An 18,537-nucleotide genomic window follows, 5' to 3' on the forward strand; every position below is an offset into this window, starting at 1 on the left:
AAAGACTTATATTTAATATCGTGGATGAAATAAATTGGATTAAAAAATTTATCCTATATTAAACTTTTATCGTATGAGTTGAATATTAATAGTTATATTAAATAATTAATAATATTTTTCATTATACAAAATAATATAAAAATTGGTAAAGGGTTTTGACGGTTCACACAGTTGAAATTAGGAATTTTGAATGGGAGGGTAATAATAATAATAATTTTTTCTGTTAAAATGGTTTAATTGTTTTAGAGGAATGGAGAATACAATTCCTTTTTCATTTATTATGATACTAAAAAAGGACTAGTTTGAAAAAGTTAATGGCTGAGAGGGGCTAAAACAAAGGATATACCATTTAACCATATTGTCAAAATCTCTACGTTTTAATGCAAAAATTTATTACAAGCAAATCAAACCTTAATCGATTTATTACAAGTAAATTAAACCTTAAACGGATAACTTTTTCATATTTTTTAAAAAATTAATATAGTAATTTTTTTTATTAATTTGGGTAAGTACAAGACAATATATATTTAAAGAAAACTATCAACCTTTCGACATTGAACGCTCACACCCCTGGCGGCTGGCATCTATGGTGCTCGAACCCAGACCCTCAAGGAATAACAACAATTTTTTTACCACGAAGGCCACTTGGTTCGTGCCTGATATATAAAGTATAACCTCTATATATAAGATCATTATATTTTTATATAACTATCTACCAATATTCAATTTATTAATTAACTAAATCGAATTTTGTATTATAGAGATATACAAGATTAATTGACTTCTTTTTTCCCAGTAAATATCCTCAAATTTTCTACTTTTAATCTTAACCATCTATTTTCACTCATCTAAAGGTCTTAAATTTGTTTAAAATTAAAAATGTTATATATATATATATATATACATATATTGAAAACTAGTAAAAACCCTAAAACTAAGACTTTCTATAAACTAAGAAAGGAGAATTAAAAGTCCACCTTTCATATATTTATTTTGTTGAACTACCAAAAGATGTGAATTTTAATTATTTTAGTGAGTAGGTCAAATAAAAGAAAAGCATTTAAGTAGGTCTATCAACATTTGACACAATACCATAAAATAATTGTACCATAAAAATTAATACGCCCACATAGGGGTGTTTATCGAGCGAGTCGATTGTGAGTTGGACAGTGCTCGACTAGTACTCATTAAAAAAATTTGTTGCTCGACTTGTCTTGTTGCTCGTTAAAATTTTGCTCGACTCGTGCTCGTTAAAAAAATTTGCTACTCAACTCGTTGATCGTTAAGCTCACTAAAAAAATTACCTTATTTTTTTAACTAAAAATAAATTTTACTAATACTATATGAGGATATTAGGGTTGAGTTTTTTTTTATTAAAATAATATTATTAATTAATAGTATTTTATTATTTATTAAAAAATAATAGATTAGTTAACTTATTATTATTTTTATTTATTAATAAATTAATAATTATTATTTAGATTTATTTTTTAATTGAAAATAATTTTGAAGTGATTACTAAAAATATATTTTAAAAAATTAACAAGTTGTTCGCGAACTTATCGAGTCGAGTTAGACTTTACCCGACTCAGCTCGTTAAGGTCTCGAGTCGAGTTTGAATTCGAGTCGAGCCAACTCAAATTTATAGTTTACCGAGTTTTGACCGAGTCGAGTTCGAGCTGCTCAACTCGTTAAACACTACTACGCTCACAATATATGTATATATATATATATATATACTATATGTAAGGTCTATTTCTATAATATAAAAATTAGAGAGTTTTATATTTGATTTATAATCTATGAATGAGTGTAATTGATGGTTAAAATTATCTGATTTTTTAAAAAAAATCATAATTTTTAACTTTTAAACTCACCTATCAATTTACACGTATTAAATGATTGATCTTCTAAGAATATACGTTTTTTCTACGTAAAATTCTTTGACGGAATGAAAAGAAATACAAATTATTTCTCAAAGGATATACACTTTCATTTTTATGAATATGTTGAAAATCTTTATTAATTATTGACAAAATACGTATATTATGCGAACACAGTTGTTTAAACCTAAGATTTAAAGGATAACAACACTCTGTTTAACCATTGAAACCGCTTGACGAATCAATATTTTTTTTATGACTTACACATCGTTATTATGTTATATTATATGTATGAACGCATGCATGTATGAGCAATGAAACACATCATTATCATTATTATTTTTATTGATGAATAAAATATAGTTGACGGCTTAATTAATTAATAAAAGGATTTGATAGTATTTGGTACAAGATAACCCACAACAATAATAACAACAACCAAATCATATTCTCATATACAATGGGATAAGAGAGAAGTAGAGTAGTAGGTTGTCCCCCAACGCTAGGTTGAGAGCAGCTTCCGTGGAAGACCTCCGACAGTCAAAAAATTAAAAATAAAGATAAAATGCAATACATGTTTAAATAAATAAATAAAATATGTGTTGAACAATCTCATATGCAGTCTTCATATGCACGTCTGTAATTGGAAGTAATCCCTGCAAATAAATCCCTGCGTAAAAATATTTGCATATAGACAGAAACGTAAGACCCGGCCAAAATTAAAAAGAGGAAACATGAAGAGCAGTATACACAGAATTCAACGCTAGCAGGCTACGAGAAGGAATAAAGTCAAATGAGATAAAACCTAAACTAAGGCAACACTACTCAAGCCTTCATAAATTCCAATGATATAAACGTATAAAAAGTATAAGTATTGAAATTACTACAAATGCATTAAAAGAAGACAAAGATGATACACCCAACGAATGTGACTCGCCCTACTCGACTACACTGGTCTTAAGTCGCCATAATTTCCAAATGGGATTACCACATTCAGAGATAAAGTTAGAGTTTTCATTAAGAAGCCATAATAAATTTATAAATGTTTAATTGAAAATAATTTGAAGTGATTACTAAAAATATATTTTAAAAAATTAACAAGTTGTTCGCGAACTTATCGAGTCGAGTTAGACTTACCCGACTCAGCTCGTTAAGGTCTCGAGTCGAGTTTGAATTCGAGTCGAGCCAACTCAAATTTATAGTTTACCGAGTTTGACGAGTCGAGTTCGAGCTGCTCAACTCGTTAAACACTACTACGCTCACAATATGTATATATATATATATATATATACTATATGTAAGGTCTATTTCTATAATATAAAAATTAGAGAGTTTTATATTTGATTTATAATCTATGAATGAGTGTAATTGATGGTTAAAATTATCTGATTTTTTAAAAAAAATCATAATTTTTAACTTTTAAACTCACCTATCAATTTACACGTATTAAATGATTGATCTTCTAAGAATATACGTTTTTTCTACGTAAAATTCTTTGACGGAATGAAAAGAAATACAAATTATTTCTCAAAGGATATACACTTTCATTTTTATGAATATGTTGAAAATCTTTATTAATTATTGACAAAATACGGATATTATGCGAACACAGTTGTTTAAACCTAAGATTTAAAGGATAACAACACTCTGTTTAACCATTGAAACCGCTTGACGAATCAATATTTTTTTTATGACTTACACATCGTTATTATGTTATATTATATGTATGAACGCATGCATGTATGAGCAATGAAACACATCATTATCATTATTATTTTTATTGATGAATAAAATATAGTTGACGGCTTAATTAATTAATAAAAGGATTTGATAGTATTTGGTACAAGATAACCCACAACAATAATAACAACAACAAAATCATATTCTCATATACAATGGGATAAGAGAGAAGTAGAGTAGTAGGTTGTCCCCCAACGCTAGGTTGAGAGCAGCTTCCGTGGAAGACCTCCGACAGTCAAAAAATTAAAAATAAAGATAAAATGCAATACATGTTTAAATAAATAAATAAAATATGTAGTTGAACAATCTTCATATGCAGTCTTCATTGCGTCTGTAATTGGAAGTATCTTTTCAAAATCATATCCAACTTTATATTTTTATTATATTTTGCTCACCTACAGATGTCACCATCACCAATTCTTTTAATGATGAGTGATCAAAATAGAACAAAAATATAATATTAAATATAATTTAAAAAATATAACAAAAACATAAATAGATAAAATATATAACGATTTTTTAATTATCTTTTTGTAAAATTAAAAATCATTTCACCATCAATATAAAAGCTAATAATATATTAATTACATATAATAACATAATTTATTATTATAAAGTAAATGGATAGGCACTAGGATGTTGGTTCAGATACTAAATGATTAAGTACTGAATGATTCAAATACTAAATGATTCAGAGACTTTGAATGGTTTGGCTCTGAATGTGACATGTTGTTTGATAACTGATTCTGAATGATTCAGAATGTACATTTGTGCTGAATCATTCAATACTATTTTGCTGAATCAGTCAGCACTGAATCGTTCAGAAGTACGAAACAAACGTGCTGAATGCTGAACGGTTCAGCATTCAACGCTGAATCATTCTATTAAGAGGCAAACAATCAACCCCTAAGTTTGGGTTTGGTATGTATTTTATTTGTTTTTATTAATTTAGAGCAATTTATTTCCTTTTATTAGCATTTTGACCAATTTATAATAAAAACATACGTATCCTGCAGATAAAATTGTTTAAATTCAAAATTTTTAAGAAGAACGATATTTCATTTAATCACTGAAATCACTTAACGAATTTTAAAACAATTAATTAATCAAAACACTATGGTCATTTTTCCCCAAAAGGAAGCAAACAAGAGAAGAAGAAAACAAAGAACGTCCTTGGGTGATGGCGACTTGGCAAGAATTTGTCCAATATGATTGAGTTGGAACTAAAAGGGGACATAAAGGTACCTTCTTGATTCACCATTGAATCTATTTCTTTTAGGGTTTAATTCACGAAAGATTACCAGGGAATAGGATTACTGATAATGTTACATTACTGTGTTTGGTTGGTTTGGCAGGAATATAAGATTACAATATTTGGTAGAATGAATAAAAGATTACTGGAATGTATATTTTACCAAATTGTCATTGTTCTATATTTTGAAACAAGTGAAAGTCTAAATATTAAATAAAAATTATTTATATAAAAATTTTATCTGTTGATAATATATTACTTGAGTATTTAAATATATCATGTATTATTTTAATTTTAATTAATATTACATTTTACATAATTTATGTAAAAATATATTAAAATTTTACATCAACATTTAACTAAATATTTACATTGTGAAAATTAGCTTCGATTTATACGTGACGCATTCACTGAGAGGTTTCTTGTATTTTTCAATCGACAAGGTTTACATTCTAAATAGATGAATCGCTGACGGCCAACAAAACCACTTTATTTTAATTACTACTGTTAAATATGTGTTTATGAATCATAGAGAACAAAGAATACCCTTTGTTACAAATCGTAAGCAAAAGAGCAATTGGGTTGTTATTTTCCTAGACATTGAGCCAAGAAGTTATGGAAAAGATGAAATGAAGTGAAGTGAAGATTAACATGTCCTTGAAAAACAGAGTTGTTCTGTTCCAAGATTGATTCTATTTCGAAGACATATAGAACTAAGCTTGGAAAAAGAATGATCATACATGAAAAAGGAAAAGAAAAAAAATCCATAGCTACTATTTAAAAGACGATGTTAAGCTGCAGGCGATGTTCGAGCCAACTCATTTTGGTCTAAAAAAGATGTGAACAGAGGTCAGAGAGAGTGTTCCAACCTATATATATTGCACGAAGCATTGCTTTGAGGTTACTAACATCATGATGCAGTTGAGATAAGAAAGTAGCAAGATCATCTCCATCAAGCAAATCAAGTGCTGTAGAATTATGTTTTTCTAAGACAACATCCAATGCAGAGATGTAGGAATCATCCCTTGATTGTGCCTTGTTGATAAGGTCATCATACATCATATCTGTCACCTTAGACATGGCCGATACCACTACCAACTTTCTTTCTGAATCATCGCTAATAATTATATCTGCGACATTCTTGATCCTCTGGGAGGTCCCAACACAAGTGCCCCCAAACTTATGGACAGCCCACATGTCTCCCTTGGGAAGATTTACTTCATCCATCGATTTCTCTACAGAAATATCTGTAAATGAGAGAGAGTAAAGATGTAACTTTTAAATATCAATAACCAGTAGTAAAAAACCTACAGAATATTTGATTAAGCAAATATTTGATATATGTAATCATGTAAATCAGGCCAACATTAATTACAATGCTTATCCCAGCAGATATTTTTAATTGGTTGAAAAGACGGACTAGTCAATTCGCTAGATCAAATGACATATAAAAGTCAATCCATATAGTTTAATCTCTGAAATTTAGTCTCAACATTTACTGGAGTGGAATCGAAAAAATTGCATAGTGTCAAATTTAAACCATAGGTTCAGCTTATGCATTATTAAGGTAGTGATGAGACAAAAACCGGGCGAATATAGCAACAATATTACAAAAATTAAATTAAAAACTAAAAAACCATCATCATTTCCTTCTTTGTTCTGTTATTTTATTTTTACTCTTTATGTTTTGAAGACAAGAGTAGTTCCAGGTCTCTCTCTCTTAAGGAAATTATACATGGAAAATCTAAATGCGGTACAAAAGTGGATCAAGGTAAAAGAAACAGAAGTCCAACGTCAAAGCTGTAGAAAATTACCTCTGGAACTGATTAACATTTAGATGATTTTAGTAAAGCCTAGCACCTAAATCAATGAACAAAGAGATTCCAATACCCATTGACGCATACACACGGATAAAATACATAAGTTGCACAACAAATAAATTCCATAGAAGTTCGTCTTAGATAATGACTATATCAGATAGCAATTGCAGATACGTCAATGATAGATACCAGAGAGAAAATTGAAACAAGATTCAAGAGTAAAGATATGAAATGAATCCAAAACTTGCTATTAAAAACATGAAAGAGAACTACATGTAAAACAAACCTGATACTGAAGTCTGGGCACAGATAGTTAATGACTTCCCTCTTTCCAACCGAGAACCAATATTTAATCTGGAATACATAGATAATAAGAGAAATTAGTGTCTTAGTAAAATATTTTTTGATAAAAAATGGAGGTCTCATTAAAAACTCCCTTCATATTCGTCCACATACTAACAAGTATGTTAACGAATATTGGAATGAAGAAAAGAGTACCTCATATTTCATTAAATAAAAGGACAGGTTATTTGATGACAAGTCCAAAAAAATTACCCAGATCCTCCATATTAGTTACTTAAGTGTTTAAATTTATATTGTGGTGGGAAAGAAAACAAGGGTCCACATTTTCATTAAGCAATTAGCCTAGTATTGGAGTTTGAATTGGCTGAATCTCAATTGTGGATACATATTTGAGCATTCAACACATCAATAGCCTATGCTTATATTACAAGGACTCCAACCGTAGTTTTACATAGCAAAAGAGAGGCTCTAGGCATTAAGGTCCTTACAACACCATAGGCACAAAGCTTCAAAAGCACTCATCACAGTGAAGTAAGTCGGTAGGTTTTCAAGATTTGCTTAGAAACACGACCGTAATCATAAATACAGGAATTAAAGTAGCAAAAAGTTCAACCATAAAAAATAAATTAAAAGACACAATCGATCCATATTGAACTAAAAAGTTCATTTGTTATTCATAAAAGTATAAACAATATAAATATATTCACACTTCTTCCTATCTCTTTTTCTTTTCTTTCTTTCTTAGATTTTTTATAAGCAACAAGCATATCAAGTCAAAATTTGGGAGCAAGATCAATCTATATACAACCGCTGTCCAATTTTTTATCTCCTTGCATCTAAGTTATGTACTTATAATCATAATCGAAATAAGACCAGATCGATTTTACCTCCATGAAATTAAAAACATTAAAAAGGTAGAAACACTTCAAACATGCTTAAAGAGCAGAAAAACAAGAGATAAATGGATAAATAACGCATTATAGCTATCATTTGGCCAGGAATAAGCATCATTTCCTGAGAACCAAACAGAGTTTATAAAAACTGAAAACCTGTAAAGAGGAAAAGGCTTGGGAAGAGGAAAGGAGCGGCATTGAGGAGAAGGAAAAGAAGCAGGGATCTTCCACTTAGGCAATGAGGTAGATGAGAGGAAGCGTGAGGAGCCGGATATCGTAGCTGAGAAGGCCGCCATTAGCATCACTTGCAACAGTTACAACCACCACCTCCCCAAGCAAAACTGGAGTGGAGAAGAATTTTTGGCAGAGGCAAGCTCAGGGGAGAAGAAGATATAGCGCAGAGGCAAGTTCACGGGAAAAGAAGAGTATTTTAGCCCTTAGGACGGGAATAACATTTCAGGAATAAACTAAAATTTACTGTTGATATTAAAATATTACTGTCACTTGAGAATCTTACCCAATCAAACATTAGTATCCTTAATCAGAAAAAAATTATGACTGTCGGGAATGTAAAAATCCTTGATCCAAACAGGTTGTTAGGGTTTATCTATTCTCAAGAAAGAATTAGTGGTACATTAATTCGAGAAATAAAATAGTAAATTAATATTAACGAATTAAATTATTATTGAATAATGTAAGATGACTATAAGGTAGTATTTATTCTAAATATTCTCTTAATCATTGATAATATATAAACGTCATACAGACGTAACTGTTCGGACCTAAAACTTTTAAAAAGAATATTCTTTTTATTGCTAAGATCGCTCAATGAATTGACTCTTAGATATTATTAGGGTTGTAGTTTCTAAATAATCATTCTAAATAAACATAGAAAATATCAACAATCAGTTGGTCTAGTGGGACGTGACACTAGGTCCCTCAAATAAGGTCAGAGGTTCAAATCCTGGCGTTTGCAAATAGAGCAAATTGGGTTGGGAGGGTAGCCCTCGCCTCTGCAGTGCCCGATCTGGATTAATTGGTCAATAGATCGGATACCAGTGATTAATTTAAAAAAACATAGAAAATGAAAAATATTATCATGGTCTACTTCTAAACCTTTTGGGCCTAGAAATTATGTTACTAAAGTTCAACTGGGGAGTCTTCTTAGAATGGCCCATTAAGGTCATTCATTAAGGCCCGTTATGCCCAACTTGTAAGTGCTGTTTTTGTTGCTTTAAATTCTACCAAAGATGTCATTGAAAATAGAACCAAATTGATTGAATGTACAAATATTAAGGATTAAATATGTAATTGTATCAATTTTATTAATTTTCATGTAAGCGCTTCCGTCAAATGTTAACGGAAGATAATTATATTCAAACCAATTGAATAATTAAGTGGTCATATTGACAAAATTTTGAAAATAGTGTTCATATCGACATCAACTTGTAGTTAGTTGGTCATTCAAGTAGTTTACCCTTTTATTCATGGGTATAAAAAACTTTTGATTTGGATTAGAATTAAGGGTAAATTATGCATTTAGTACTTAAACTATCATTTTTTGTTTATTTTAGTGTCTAAATTTTCAACGTTTTTCAAAATCATACCTAAAATTTAGTTTTTACTTCATTTTAATATCCATATTCAAAATTTAATGTAAAATTTTGAAAAGATTGAAAGTTTATGTACTAAAATAGATTAAATTTGATAATTTAGATACTAAATGCGTTAAATTTTTATTAGTGGGTACTAAAACATATTAAAACTAATAATTTAGACACTAACCGTAATTTACCCTAAAATTAAACGTGATCAACATAGCCACCGCATCAATGACTCTTTGACGTTATCTCCTTTGGATAAATATTTCCCCCTCACACTTACGTGTTTTCTTTAAATAATACTACATATTAAACTTCTTAGAAAATTATTTAAAAATATTTATTATATTAATTTTGTATAACATGTTTTTATAGCATATTTAAATTATTTATAATTTATTTAATATTTAAAAATAATTTAAATTTTAATCCAATTTTTAAACTATAAAAATATTATAATAATAACAATTTCAATCAAATTAATATAAAATATATTTTTATAATAATATTTATATATTGTGCTAATAAATTGAATGTCAGTACACGCACTTCTGTCTGAATTAGAAACAAAATATTTTCTTTTAAAAAAAATCTCCTTTTTTTATTAAATTTAACGCCGGAGAATTATGATCGGCAGGAGGGTTTTACAAAAGAGAGTCTGGAATAACGGTCGCCGATGGCTGTTTCCGTCATCGGCTCCGTGTCCGGTGCCGTCGTCGGAGACGATCGAGTACTGCAAACGTCAGTTGTCTACCCACGTTTATGCTTCGTTTTCATCGCCCATCAATAATTCCGTCAATGTGAGCTGTTTTTCATCGACCCAATTTTCATTCAACTTCAAAATTTTGAATTAAAGTAACTAATTTGATAGTTTTGTTGGATTTGCAATTTGGGTTTTGTTATTAATTGTTAATTAATTCGATCATTATTGTTGTTCTTGTAGCTAAGATTTCCATATGTGGAAAATAAATATAAGTTTTTTTCGAGTAATGCGGTGGCTGATCTTCCGACGAATGGAATCGTCGATGTGCCATTGGCCCAAACTGGTGAAGGAATTGCTGAATGTGAGCTGCTTAAGTGGTTCGTTCATCAGGTGAGTTAGGGTTTAAATATTTGTGCTTAGATTCAATGAATTCAGCTTAATTTTTGTTTCATCTTTGATTGTTAATTTTTTGTTTTTGTTAGGGGGATGAAGTTGACGAGTTTCAACCCCTCTGCTGCGAAGTTCAAAGCGACAAGGCAACGATCGAGATTACCAGTCGTTACAAAGGGAGAGTTGCTCAAGTTCTCCACGTTCCTGGAAGCATTGTAAAGGTAAGAATAGCCGGCTAATTTCGAGCCTGTTTGTTGGACATTATGTTGATTGTGATGGTATTCTGTTATGTGATTCTCTCGGTTCTTGAAGAATCGGACGGCTTATTGAATATGGAAGGTTGCTGGCAAGTGTATGGTAGTCCTCAAATACATGGTTCCACTGAACATCGAATTTTCTCAAGATTCGATTGTGAGATAGAGAGATGCTTTAAGTATAGTTCAGTTGTGAAAGGAAGAACTCGAATCTGTGTGTGTTTACTTGTTTATACGTAGAATGTGACGAGGATGTCTGATGCTTCCGATTTAAACAAAATTGCAGGTCGGGGAAACTCTGCTTAAGATGGCGGTTGAGGAAAGTCGGATTGAGGAAAGCCGGGTACCATCGGTGATACTCGGAGATTTGGAAAACGAAAAACATTCCGATACTAAACTGAACAAAGGTTGTACTGGTGGGATCCTATCCACACCTGCGGTTCGGAATCTCGCAAAAGAACATGGTATAAACATTAATGATGTCCAAGGAAGTGGCAAAGACGGCAGGGTATTAAAAGAAGATGTACTTAAATATGCTGCGCAGACAGGTATCATCAAAGACCGGTCGTTTATTTGCTACTGCTGATCTCGGAGAACTGTTACATGGTGAAATGAGTTCTCCATGCGTGTCAGCGGAAGTTTCAGGGCACTATGAGGATACGATAGTCCCCTTAAGGTATGCAGTATGGATATATGTGTACTTTAGATCTAGTGGAATTTTATTACCCAAATATGATCCGCATAGAGCAATGTCTTACGTATTCCTTTAATTTATGGTCAAAATGTTAAAAATCGCTTTAGAAAGAGCATCGTGCAACCACTGTTAGCAATCATGTGAGCGCAATTAGCCATAAGGCTGTAATTTCAAGTTAAAAGTCGACTTGCAGTTTGACTTGACAGGCACTGGCGTTAGAATTTCATCTTTTGTATACCGAGTTAGAGTTGCTATGACATTGCTGATGACAGTCTTACGAATGGTCAACTGTTCTTTCGTATTGTGGATATATTTGCAAGTTGACCGACTAAGTTTGCACCGAAAGCATTATGATGATGATGCTTTTTCTCTTCTCCAGGGGTTTCCAGCGGACAATGGTTAGAACGATGTCAATGGCTGCTAAGGTTCCGCATTTTCATTATGTTGAAGAGATTGATTGCGATGCACTTGCAGAGCTTAAAGCTTCTTTTCAAACCAACAATTCTGAACCCGGTATAAAGTTCACGTTCCTTCCAATATTGATAAAGTCACTTTCGATGGCATTGAGCAAATATCCCATGGTGAATAGTTGCTTCAACGAAGAGTCGGTTGAAGTAATCATTCGAGGTTTGTAGATTTACTTGGTTCGTTTTTTCTTACCTCCGATCACCTAACCTTACGTTATGAATGGTTTTAGAGGCTGCTGTCTTCTTGTATGGTTTCATACATTGTATCACAGTCTCGATTGCTTCTCTGCCTCCATTCTCCCGACACGATTCATGGATATTCCTGTTGATTATTTCAGGTTCCCATAACATTGGAATTGCCATGGCCACTCCATACGGCTTAGTGGTGCCAAACATAAAGAATGTTCAGTCTCTTTCTATCTTGGAGGTTCGTTACGTTTGATTTCTCATATTGAATAATGTAGTTCTGTTATCGTCATATTGCCGGTAATTCTCGTACTTCTTGTTCTTAGCTGTGCTTTCATGTACATTATCATGCATTCAGATTACGAAGGAACTTTCGCGGTTACAACAATTGGCGCTGGATAATAAGCTCAGTCCCAATGATATATCCGGTGGAACCATAACACTAAGCAACATCGGAGCCATTGGTGGAAAATTCGGTGCCCCCATCGTTAACTTGCCTGAAGTAGCCATCATCGCAATGGGTAGAATACAGAAACTTCCACGAGTGGCAGATGACGGAGACATTTATTCATCCTTAATCATGACTGTAAGTTTCACCGATACCATACCATCCATGAGCTTTTCTCTTCGGTGAGATGAAATAATCCGGTGATATCCGATATGATATTTCCTTCCATTCTCAGGTTAACATAGGTGCAGATCACAGAGTCCTGGACGGAGCAACCGTCGCGAGATTCTGCAACGAGTGGAAACGGTTCATCGAGAAGCCGGAGCTCCTCATGTTGAATATGAAATGAATGCCCTAGTGACGGTAGCTCTTGGCAATAAACCTCAATTTAGAGCCAATACAATAGTTTCTAATTTCCTATTCTTAGTATTAAAGTAAGAACATCCCTATATTAATTTATCTACTGTTGATCTTAATCTTAATCTTAATAAAGTGAAAGACCAAATTCTAAGAAATTAAAATTGATGGATTGATTTCTAATTTTCTGTAAAATAAAAGGACGGGAACCAAAATTTAACCCGTGACGTTTGATTTGAATAGTGCATTCGGTTTCGAAGGGGAAAATGACGTTGCTACCGCTCCTTAATTTAGAGCTTTTAGCAATTCGATCGAAAAACCCAATTTTTTTAAATTCATCATTAAATTCAGAATAGTAAAAAAATTTCATCTGAATGTGATAAATTTTAATTCAATTTGATTTTATAAAAAAATATTTTTTAAAATTCAAACTTAGAATGAATTATATATATTTTATGAATGAAAAATTTGATTAGAAAAAAAATAAATTTAGATAAAAATAAATTTAATGTTTTTTCATGGTTTAGGGTCATTCGCATGGACGAAATTGACCCAATATTGTAGGTGAGTTAATTATTTAACTCAATACAACATCAAGCAAATTATTTAGAGATCTACAATAAATGTAACAATATGTGGGAAACTCGACACGTTAAAAATATTATTTTATTTAAACTTTTTATTATGATGTGATAAAATCTAATAAAAAATTATATTTTATTAAAATTTATAATGTCGATGTAACGAGTTTTCTTGTACTGTAATATTTATCGTAAATCTCAAAATAATTTAAAAATAACTTAATGAACTAATTTTTTTAGCCGAGTGACCTATTAGGTCAAATTTGCATTCCCATGACTATGGTCCTACATGGACCAAAATCACATGGTACCCAAATTTTGTCCCAATTGACCCACATGATTCCAACCACTTGTATTTGAAAATTACAAAAAAAAAATGGGTTCTTGATCTGATGATGATGATTCCTCAAGTGACCAGATATATAGGCATTGCAGAGGTGGAAGCCCTTGCTTGGTGCTCCATGTTAAGTTCCCTCAGACTGAAATATGAGTCTCCAATGGACCTGAAGATGTGCGGCTACTGATTCCATAAGGAGTGGCTGAACCCGAGCCGCATCGGCTCTCGGTTACGTAAACTGGTCCAGATATCGAAGCTTGAGCCTGTTTTTGGGCTCGAGCTTGAGATCTAGACCATTACCATTGCTACTTCTATTCCACTTGTTTTCAAAATAGTCACTAAACTTGAGTTTGTGTTCCGTTTTGGGGACGCATTCGATTTAATTTATTTTTAAAATTTATAACATATAAAAATTTATTTATATCACATATTTTTTATTGTATTATAATAAACAATATTATACACTATTCATTCAACGGACTTTTTTTACATTATGCCTTTTAGTTATGGTTTAAAATATAATGTTTTTGGGTCAATTGTAGTTTTGGTCCTTCTATTATGTTTAAATTCGAAATTTAACAACTGTAATTTAATTTGATATAATTTATTTTCACTATTTTATTTGATGAAAAATAATCCAATTTTTTTCCTAAAATTATTACCATTAAAAATATTTGAACATTAAATAAAGATTATAATTATATCAATTTAAAAGACATCAAAGGTCATTTAACTATATATAAATTGTCATTTTGGTTATTAAACTTTTGAAAGTTAAAAAATTATTAAATTTATCAAGCTGTTACAAAATATCATTGCAATATTATAATAAGTGCAGAAGTTTGATAAATTTAATATCTACTTTATAACAGTTCAATAATTATAATGATCATTTTGATAATTTTAAAAACTTAATAATTAAAATGATTAATCAAACATAGTTCAATGACCTCTAATGTACTTTAACCGATCAAAAAATATTCTTCAAATTTTAGTTATCCTTATTAATTGCACTTATTAATTACGTATAAAACCCACTTATTAATTACGGGAATCCTATTCAAAGAGCAATTCATTAAGCAACCATTAGTAATCTTATTTGGATTATTTACCTTTTTTATTTTCTTTCTCCTATAGTTAAAGGATTATTTACCTTCTATACCCCTTTTTTTATTTTCTTTCTCCTCCCATTAATATTTTAAACTATATTTAATAATTTATTCAAAATAACGAGTATACACTACGAATGTCAGACGGGTATAAGTTTGTGGATTTAACACCGCACCCGCTCCGATTGTGGTGGGGATGGATATAAGTTTAGTGGGTAATAGCCGGATGTGGATGTAAAAAATCATACCCAACGTGAGTAGTGGGTAAGTGATGGGTTTGAGATCTTACCCGCCCACATCGCTCGACCACTAACTACCCGCCCCAATAGATTCATAACTGATTTTAATCAAATTTAACCGAATAAAGATATTAATTTTTTGAGATAATTATTAATATTAAATTAAATAGAATAATATCAATATCTTTAATCAATCAATTAATTAATAGATGTTCTATTCGAATTTTAGTATAATGTTGGATTAGTGTTCTTCACTAAACGGTGAGGGGCATTGAAGTAATTTAAGATAATCCCGCGTCAAAGCTGGTAGACTGAAATAGCAGGTGTAAGGAATTTCAAAGCCTAAGAAACCGTCGAGAACTTTCCTTTCCTTTCCCTCCTTTTCCTTTTTATATTCCTCTCAATTTCTCACTAGCCAAACAGAAGAATCTACGTAACCGAAGAAGAAGCTTTGAAGAGCCATGAATGGAAACAACGATGAAATCAGAAGAAGCCCTGCTAATTTGGTTCCTGCCGCGGCCGACAACAATAACGGCGGTGGCGGCTACGCTTTGAGCGGCAAAATCATGCTCAGCGCCACCGTCGTCTTGTTCTTCGTGGTGGTGCTCGTGTTCGCTCTCCATATCTACGCCCGCTGGTACCTTCTCCGCGCTCGCCGCCGTCATTCCCGCAACGGCCGCCGTCGCCGATCTCAACTCGTCTTCTACGTCGACAACGACGCTACTCCCGCTCCATCACGCGGTCTCGACGCGCGTGTCCTTAAGTCGCTCCCAGTCTTCACCTTCCCCTCTCAAACGCATCCGGATTCCGTCCTTGAATGCGCCGTTTGCCTGTCGGAATTCGAGGAGGGTGAATCGGGTCGGGTCTTGCCCAGATGTAACCACAGTTTTCATTCGGAGTGTATCGACATGTGGTTTCGTTCTCACTCCACGTGTCCTCTCTGTCGGACCTCCGTTGAAGAATCGGTACCCGTGTCCGAGAACCCGGGAGACTTTGTTATTACGATTAACGAACAGTCGGGCGGGGAATCCGGATCGAATCTAGGATCCGACTTCTGTTCCTCGTGTCGGCACGAGGATGAACTCGCCGTCCAGTCGGCAGTTGGGTTAGGGAGGAAGTTGTCGATCGAGGTCCCGAAAAGGAACATCGAAGGTTCCGTAGGTGAGTCGAGTGGGTGTGACTCGGGGCCGAGTCAATCTTATAAATCACCGATTGGTCGCATGTTGTCGTTTAAGAGGATACTGAGTAGAGACAGGAGAGGCAGTGGGACGAGTCCTTGTCCTTCACCAATAAACGCGACTGTATCTGACTCGGATATGGAGCGAGGTGTAGATGAGACTCGGCAAACCCTGAGCTGAGCAGACTCACTGAAACAAGTTTTCGCCACGTGGCTGATTTTTACCTTGCCGAGACAGTCCACGTGGCAGGCTTTGGGTTGTTGATGGTTGGGAATATTTGATTTTGTGTACGTGTATAGATTTGATTCAATTAATTTATTATTATTATTATTATTATCTTGAGACATTGGCAGCCGCCCTTTGTTTCCCACATTCTCAACTTCTTCTCCCGACAGGCTGCTTTTACCATCATTCGTCGCCAATGAGCTTACCTTGAATCCCTTCTCCCAAGCTTCCAAGTCTCCCACTTCCTCTCCCAACACTCGAGTATCTTGAGAACCTCCGTCACCGAGTTCCTTCCCCAATAATATTGCATTTAATGCTTCTTCCTCGACCACCTGACCATATTTCACATGAATCACCATATTTCTCAATTTATGCAATTAAGTCCTATACTTTCAAAATTTTCCAAATTGGTCCTAATCATATTTTAAGCATGTAGAATCATTCATTGTATAATTTTTCCACAATTTTTCTTTGTCTTCTTCCCTTAAGCCTAACTGATTAAAGTGTATTAAGCTTGATTTTCAACTTGATTCAAGCATGATTTCATCTTCCTAACAACGTTTCCATGTAATTTCAATCATTTCCATAACAAAAACTAATCAGAATCTTCATTTCTTCATGAATCTTAACCATGACCGAATAGTATATAAAAATTTCTAAGTAATTTTGATCGTTATTTAAACTTGAAAACAACTTTATAACTTTAATAACACAAACATATATCCATAAATAATCAAAATCCAACTTATTAATCATTCGCTCTAGTGACAAAATAATTGATTCAATCATGTAAATCATGTAATATTCATATCAAATGGTAGAGAATTTGTTATAGATCAATTTTCTATTTCACAACTTATTTCAAAAATCAAAGTAAATAGGACTAAAATGAAGAAAAAAAAAGAGGAAGAAAACATGTCTTACTTATTTTTATTTATGGTGCACGAAATTTATAAGGAGAAGAATGAGTTTTCTTGATTTTTCTGTAAAAATATCTATGTACACTTGTTAAATTCCAATTAAAATGAATTTTAAATTCATTTTAGTCCAAAAGTCATTTCTACCCTTAATGAATCTTGGTATTTACCATTTTTCCATGCTTTCATCATCATATAAATATCAACATTTATTTGATTAATTTTTATCTTATCCCTTGCAGTTTTCCAAAATTTCAATTTAGTCACTTAATTTCCACTGTTCAGCTTTAACATAGAAAATTCACTTAATCTCACTATTCCATTTTAAATTCTACTGATTAAAATCATAAATACAATATATCAAACCCCATGCTACCATTCTTCAAAATTTTGTAAACTTTCGATTCGATTCGATTGTCCGAATACTTTACCGAACTTTATCACTTGCTAGCTCTTTACACAAATTTCAGATCGAAACGTGAATTGCATAAAGAATCTATTCTTAAATATGAACTATTTATCTATAGAATAAAAATTATTTTTGGTAAAAGTGCCTCTTCGGTCCTTCAAATTTTATAGATTTCTACTTTGGGCACTAATCTTTAAAAACTTACATTTTAATCACTAATCAAATCTTTGGAGTATTACAGCTACTTTATATACGCCTCAGAGAAACAATCGATAGCTCTGAATCCGAACCCTAGAACCTAATATCCATCTAGCCTTGCGAGCTCTATAATAACCTATGAAATTATTGATATTATTAACTAATATAAATTGTCATGCATTACAAATATTCTTATAAAGCAACTTATAATTAATTCTAGGTTGATATACGTAATAATGTATATAACAAATAAATTAAAATTCCAAAGTATTATGAAAATTATTCAAATTTAAATATTATAAAAATATTAAAGTATTATAATATTTTAATTCAAATATGAATTTAACATACGA

The 18,537-nt window shown here is 32.1% G+C and overlaps 2 protein-coding genes and 1 pseudogene across 2 annotated transcripts; 2 read left to right on the forward strand and 1 right to left on the reverse strand.

Moving 5' to 3' along the window:
* Positions 1-5,703: 5,703 nt before the first annotated feature.
* Positions 5,704-8,272, reverse strand: LOC120175213 (bifunctional aspartokinase/homoserine dehydrogenase 2, chloroplastic-like). Its single transcript, XM_039181885.1, has 3 exons — positions 8,048-8,272; positions 6,982-7,049; positions 5,704-6,122 (listed from the first exon to the last, which is right to left on the reverse strand). The coding sequence occupies exons 1-3, from the start codon at positions 8,191-8,193 to the stop codon at positions 5,704-5,706; spliced, it is 633 nt and encodes a 210-aa protein (XP_039037816.1). The 5' UTR covers positions 8,194-8,272.
* A 1,779-nt stretch (positions 8,273-10,051) lies between these two features.
* Positions 10,052-13,110, forward strand: LOC120175066 (annotated as a pseudogene).
* Positions 13,111-15,703: 2,593 nt separating this feature from the next.
* Positions 15,704-16,763, forward strand: LOC120175067 (RING-H2 finger protein ATL2-like). Its single transcript, XM_039181769.1, has one exon. The coding sequence runs from the start codon at positions 15,719-15,721 to the stop codon at positions 16,613-16,615; it is 897 nt and encodes a 298-aa protein (XP_039037700.1). The 5' UTR covers positions 15,704-15,718; the 3' UTR covers positions 16,616-16,763.
* Positions 16,764-18,537: the final 1,774 nt, after the last annotated feature.

This window comes from Hibiscus syriacus, unplaced genomic scaffold (genome assembly GCF_006381635.1).
Source record: "Hibiscus syriacus cultivar Baekdansim isolate YM2019G1 unplaced genomic scaffold, ASM638163v2 tig00112159_pilon, whole genome shotgun sequence".
NCBI classification, from domain to species: Eukaryota; Viridiplantae; Streptophyta; class Magnoliopsida; order Malvales; family Malvaceae; genus Hibiscus; species Hibiscus syriacus.

Bases quoted from the DNA above. Each gene is read 5' to 3' on its own strand.
- LOC120175213 (XM_039181885.1), bottom strand. From the start codon at position 8,193: ATGCTAATGGCGGCCTTCTCAGCTACGATATCCGGCTCCTCACGCTTC. The intron at 7,050-8,047 runs GTTTTCAGTTTT...TATGTATTCCAG, and splicing joins AAGCCTTTTCCTCTTTACAG to ATTAAATATTGGTTCTCGGT. The intron at 6,123-6,981 runs GTTTGTTTTACA...TCTCATTTACAG, and splicing joins TGCCCAGACTTCAGTATCAG to ATATTTCTGTAGAGAAATCG.
- LOC120175067 (XM_039181769.1), top strand. From the start codon at position 15,719: ATGAATGGAAACAACGATGAAATCAGAAGAAGCCCTGCTAATTTGGTT.